This window comes from Benincasa hispida, chromosome 1 (assembly GCF_009727055.1).
Source record: "Benincasa hispida cultivar B227 chromosome 1, ASM972705v1, whole genome shotgun sequence".
In the NCBI taxonomy this organism is placed as follows: domain Eukaryota; kingdom Viridiplantae; phylum Streptophyta; class Magnoliopsida; order Cucurbitales; family Cucurbitaceae; genus Benincasa; species Benincasa hispida.
In genome coordinates this window covers 59,484,009-59,489,789 of record NC_052349.1, presented here as the reverse complement: position 1 = coordinate 59,489,789, position 5,781 = coordinate 59,484,009, and the positions used below count along the sequence as shown (strand labels likewise).

Here is a 5,781-nt window from a genome sequence, read left to right as displayed (position 1 = left end):
CATCTAATAAAATATCAAAACCATAAACACAAACGAGCATTCGATAAAAACATTTCCAAATTGACCTTATTAGATTTTTCTGTCATTTACAGCATAGATCGCATTATGACATTATATATCTATTCTAAATGATAAATGTTTGAGCACTCCCATTACTACGTTGTTTAACCTAACCCAAAAAGTAATTACAATTCAAGATTATATTGATGAAGAGAATAAAAGTAGAAAGGCACACAATAAATGCAATATTTCAATAGAAGCTATATTGAATGAGATACAACGGAGGTTTTACAACAGAAGAAAAACCATCTTATATTTTTTAATAATTACCCAATGACTTGTTTAATATACATTTAGCAATGTAGTAGAGCTTATGGAATGATTCCTAGTAAATAAAGAATATTACTAACCTTGTTTTAATAATTTCTTTTTTCAACTTCTAAAATCTGGAGGATAGAATCGAGCATGTCGAAAGAATTACACGAGAGTGTGATGGCGGACTCTGATTGGCAGACCTTTAGGGAAGTCAACAAAAGGGTAAGCAAAAGCTTGATCTGAACCTACCAATTCCCATTGGTAGTTCAATACCAAATGATGGATAAAAATGGCCATTTCAAGCTTTGCTAGTTCTGACCCAGTGCATAATCGCGGTCCTCCGCCAAATGGCATGAAATTATTGGTTATCGTCGTGCTCGGGTTACCTAATGAAGATCCATTCATTTGCTGCATCCACCATAAGATGTTGAATTGAAAGATTGGAACTTAACTATATAAGCTATGATGTAATTCATGAAGTTGATTTGATAAGATTTTAATGAAAACTTGACAAAAACAACAATAGATGAAAATAATAAAGAGGTTATCCAACAGGAAAACAAAAGGCAAAAAGGGAACCAATCTATACTTCCATCCTCACCTATATAGCCCTCATAAAATCAATAGCCTTATAATTCTACAGTTTAATTAAAAGAAAAATCTACTTTTAAACGTTCATTGAGAGGAAATAGGCTTAGTTATTTTAAAAAACAACTAATAAAAGATGAAATGGTACCATTTCAGGACTTAAATGATTGCCAAACAATACCTAAACTTTCTGTTTTGTATTTAGTAGATTCAAAATATCAAAGTCCAAGATGACATTTGTAATTTCAAAAGTTCATGGACTAAAAGTGGCAACAAAATTCATAATCCCCGAAACATGAAGTTTCAAGAGCAATGATTAGGTGTAGCCAGGCTGCAATTAAACCTATACTCCCCTCCCTTTACACAGATTTTTTTTAAAAAAAAAAACCATTTTTTTGGTAGTTTTTTATTTGACAGTTGTTGGTGCAACCCAGGCAATACCTACGTATTTTTCAAGTTTTTAAACAAGGAAAACTATGAAGACATTGTATATTCTCTCTATTAAGACATCTTATACCCTTGAGCATCTTGAAGGCCGGTACGGGTCTCGCCCAACACGATGAAAATGGATGAAGAAATGTGTAGAAATGAAGAGAAGAAAAAAAGGCATTTAATTGGATTGGGAAAGTTGAATTAGTAGGGTATTTTTTAAAAGGGAAAGGCATGGAGGGGAGAAAATATATATATGGGGATGGGGAGGGACCAGGTTGTGCATAAATCCAGTAGAGAAAAAGGCACAAGTGCACGTGCAAGGGAGTGTCCCACCATCCACATGGGGTTCTAATCATCTCAACCCAATAGCCCTGATCATATCTACTTGGCCCCCCACTCTCCCCCCAAAATTATAATGTTTTTTCCATTTCTCCTTTACAATACAATTCCCAATTTCCACATAACTATTAATTTCACCATTTTCACCATTTATGTAGGTCTTAAATATCAAATCACACTAGCATATCACCAGCATAGCTCAACTGAGTGTTCAAGTATGTATAATAACCTCGAACTTTGAAGTTCAAATCACACAAATATAAATACATGCGTAAGTATTGATGTTATTTTGTTAAAAGAAAAAAAAGTTGTTATATGATGTAAAATGGTAGAGATCCTAACTTGATGTGAATCATATATAAAATGTTAGTGGTGAGTTATAAGAATTCTTAAGGTCTTTAATCATGGTGTTCATATTTCCTATAAAAACATTCAAGAACTAAAAAGAAACTAATCAATATTTTAATTTTATTTGGAAAACACTCCTAAAACGTAGACAATAAAACATATAAACCAATAGATGAAATTGATGTTAAAGAACAAAAATAAAAAAACAAAATAGCAACTAAACTGAATCTTAAGAAATTCCAAAAAATTATTGGTTGTACCTACCTACTACGTTGTGGCTTATTCTCTCATAATAATCATCTAAATGCAACGTCTCAAAATAAAAATAGCATTGTATATCGAAAAAGAACCTACAAACCCTACCTTGCCCTCCCTTTTAGGGATCACTTGATTTGTCACATCATGTTCTACTCAAAAAACTTTTATTTATCATTGTCCCTAATAAATTATATAGCCTAAGAGAGATTTAAATCCAAATATTTCTTTTTTTAAGGAGATGTCTAAATCCAAATATAAATTTCTTAACATTTTAATTTCTATTTTTTTAAGATTTTAATATAATTTATCTAGAGAAATAAATGTAACATAAGCTCTATTTAATAAATCGCTGAAATAACAATTTTAAGACATTCCTACTTTGAATGAAACTTTTTACATTCTTGCAATCATTTTATGAAAATTAATATTTGAAAATATTATATCACTAAAACTAGAGACTAAATAGAAACTTGTGAAATGCACTTTTTGGTGGAAATGATATTTTACCTCTTAGCTTAAAAAATATCTACAAGGTTTCGAATTATTGAATTAAAATTATTTTTTTAATTTGAAATTTTATATCATACATCTTCAAACTCAACATGTAAACCAAATACCTATATTTTTCAAAACTTTAAGACTCAAAAAAGCAAATTTTCTATTTTTAAGAGTTTTTTAGTACTAGAAAAAAAAAAAAAAGAAGCAAGGTGTACATGTTAATTGCAACTTGGTAATTGTTTTAAATGACAAAACTATTAGAAATATTTTTAAATAAAATAAAATATCATTGTCTATCAATTAGTAATTTTTTTTAAAAAAAAAAAATTAAGGTTAAAACTTAAGTTTTAGAAACTATAATTACTATATTATAAGGGAGATTTTCAAAAATAGAAAAATAACTACACAAAATAGCAAAATTTAAATTTTCTTTGATAGGTACTGATAAACTTCTATGCGTTTTCTTTTACTATTTTCTGTAAATAATTTGAAAGTTTTTTTTGTCTATCTATGAAAATTTTCATATTATAAAAGTGTGAATTGAAATTTTTCTAAATTTATGTAAACACTAAAATGGTAATTAAAGATTAAAAAGAAAAAAACAAACAAACAAACCTGCCATCTCCATGGATTAAAGTGATGAGGTTGGTCAAAAACTAGAGGATCCAAATGCGCTGCGGAAATCACAGGAAGCACTTTCCATCCACGTGGAATGAAATAACCTTTTGAATAATTCCCAGAGAAATAAAAAATAATAATAAATAAATAAATCATATAAATTCATATAAAATTAGATTTTCCCGGTTATTTTCCGGCAAGCCAAACAGCTTTATACTAAAGAAAATTTCTTACCTCTGTACCGTACATCCTTCAGTGCCTTTCTATGAAGAAATCTCACCACGTTTCCAAGCCGAAGCGTCTCGTTAATCACCTTTACACAAACCAAAAATTTACAAATTTTAATTTAATAATCCTGAAATTAGAACATTCAATTTCTAAAAATTATTCATTACATTTTGCGTAAATTCCATTTTCTTGTAATCTTCCCAATCCAATTCCGTCTTTCCCAATCGCTTATTGTCTCTAGCGATTCCCAGGTGTTCTTCCTGTATTTTGAAGTTCGATGAATCAGAGAAGAAGAAACAGGGGAAATCGGCGTTGTAAGTGTTTTCCGGTGACTCACCGTCAACTGTTGAACGGCAGCTGAACTGCCGGAGAGGAAGAAGATGGCTAAAGCTATGGCGACTGAAGACGTCTCGTGGCCGGCAAACAGCAAGCTAAGAATCAGGTCGAGGATTTGCTCCGTTGAGAGATTTGAATGCTTCAATGCCCAACCGAGTAGATCATCATCCTCGTAATCGCCGCCATCGGATTCCATTTTTAACTTCCGTTCCTCCATTTTCCGTTCGATGAACTTCAAGATCGTCGACCGAGACTAGAAAATCGAAAATCGAAACTCTCTGTTTAAATCCTTGAAAAACCGTCATGCAATTGCAAAATTTGTATTTCCATTACCTTCAAAGCTCGTCTGTACGGCGTTCCGGGAAGATTAAGCGGCGGAGAAATCACTCCTTTCATGAAAGTCACATACTCTTTCTTCAACATCTCCGTCTCCAACTTCCATGGATCCAAACTCATGATGTGTTTGGCCATTAAATTGAAAGTGAACTGCAAAATGAATCGAATAAAAAAAAACGAAGAAACAAACAAACCGAATCAAAGTCCGTTATCCGTACCTTTTTGGCTTCGTCCTGCGCCAAAAACGTGGAAGAATCTTTCCAAGAACGGAGGACGAGAAGCGTCTGGTTCTCGACCTCCTTCAACAGATAATTCTTAAGCCTACTCTGACTCAGAAAGTTCAGAGATATCATTCTCATATCCCGGTGCATGTCGCCGACGGTAACCAGCATCGACCATTTCCCAAGGATTCCACCGATACTCCGTGGGTAGCTGCATTCAAACAGCCGCCCTTCGTTTTGCAGGATGTACCGATTTAGTCCGGCATCGGCCGACACCACCGTCGTCTCTCCGAACAGGTTCGACTTGTAGACTTTACCATATCTGCATGTTAAAAGATTCAGCAAAACAGCAAAATGGGAACAGAGTTAGAAAAAACAGAAAGTTGAGGGGTGTTTTTCTTTAAACCTCTTGATGTGATTCTCCATGAAAGCTCCGATGGTGGTGGCGGAATAGGGGCGGAGATAGCCGATGGTCTCGCCGAGAAACGGCCAGCCCATGCTTCCGGGGGGAAGATCAAGATGGACGGCATTTCTCTTCCGTCGGAGAAGAATGAGGAAGAGGAAGAGAGCTAAAAGAGAAGGGAGAAAACAGAGTATAAGCTGTGTGTGAAACATGGTGAGTGTGAAAAGTTTATTTTGACTTGGTTTTTCACACTGAAATGGTATCAATGGTTGTCTGTTACTTTTGATTTCTTTTTCTCTGCCTTACTGAAAAATGGAATCAGACATAGGGTTTGAGAGAATCGAGGAAGAAGGAGGCTGGAGAAGAAAGTTAGAAGCAGAAACAGAGCAATTAAGAAAGGGGAAAATGGAAATTTGAGAAACTTTTGTAAAGTCGATTAGCTTCCTTTTATAAGCTTCTCTCACTGTGATTTCTTTCCTTTTAAAAAAAACGCTCATGTAGTAGCAGAAACAATTGTTCAAATCCATTGTATATATATATATATTTTTTTTTTCAATTTTCAAGTAGGATAATTCATAGTACTCGGTGTTTCGTGCGACAGCTGTCTAATAAAAAATTATATTACTCAATTTTGTGAATGAAAAAACAATTTGGGAGTACAGATCAGACTGCACCTAACCATTACGAAACTTTTCTTATTTTTGGCCTACTTTATTAATAAGGAATAATCAAGTATATAATAATAATTACACTATCATTTAAAAAAATAGCAAAAGACGAAATGCTTTTGAATTATAATAAAATACATGAATGTCACATAAGTCCAATTTTTTGAAATCTTAAAATACCCTCGTCGTCCAT

The 5,781-nt window shown here is 33.1% G+C and overlaps 1 protein-coding gene across 1 annotated transcript; it reads right to left on the bottom strand.

Annotated features, from left to right (window-relative positions):
* Positions 1-228: 228 nt before the first annotated feature.
* On the bottom strand, positions 229-5,422 carry LOC120069803 (cytochrome P450 90B1). The gene is made up of 8 exons (XM_039021617.1): positions 4,924-5,422; positions 4,515-4,839; positions 4,294-4,446; positions 3,962-4,213; positions 3,792-3,884; positions 3,631-3,709; positions 3,394-3,500; positions 229-723 (listed from the first exon to the last, which is right to left on the bottom strand). Exons 1-8 carry the CDS (start codon positions 5,130-5,132, stop codon positions 478-480), a joined length of 1,464 nt encoding a protein of 487 aa, XP_038877545.1. The 5' UTR covers positions 5,133-5,422; the 3' UTR covers positions 229-477.
* Positions 5,423-5,781: the final 359 nt, after the last annotated feature.

Coding starts and splice junctions, on each gene's coding strand:
- LOC120069803 (XM_039021617.1), bottom strand. CDS start 5,132: ATGTTTCACACACAGCTTATACTCTGTTTTCTCCCTTCTCTTTTAGCT. Junction 4,840..4,923: donor ATGGAGAATCACATCAAGAG/GTTTAAAGAAAA, acceptor TTTAACATGCAG/ATATGGTAAAGTCTACAAGT. Junction 4,447..4,514: donor CGCAGGACGAAGCCAAAAAG/GTACGGATAACG, acceptor TTCATTTTGCAG/TTCACTTTCAATTTAATGGC.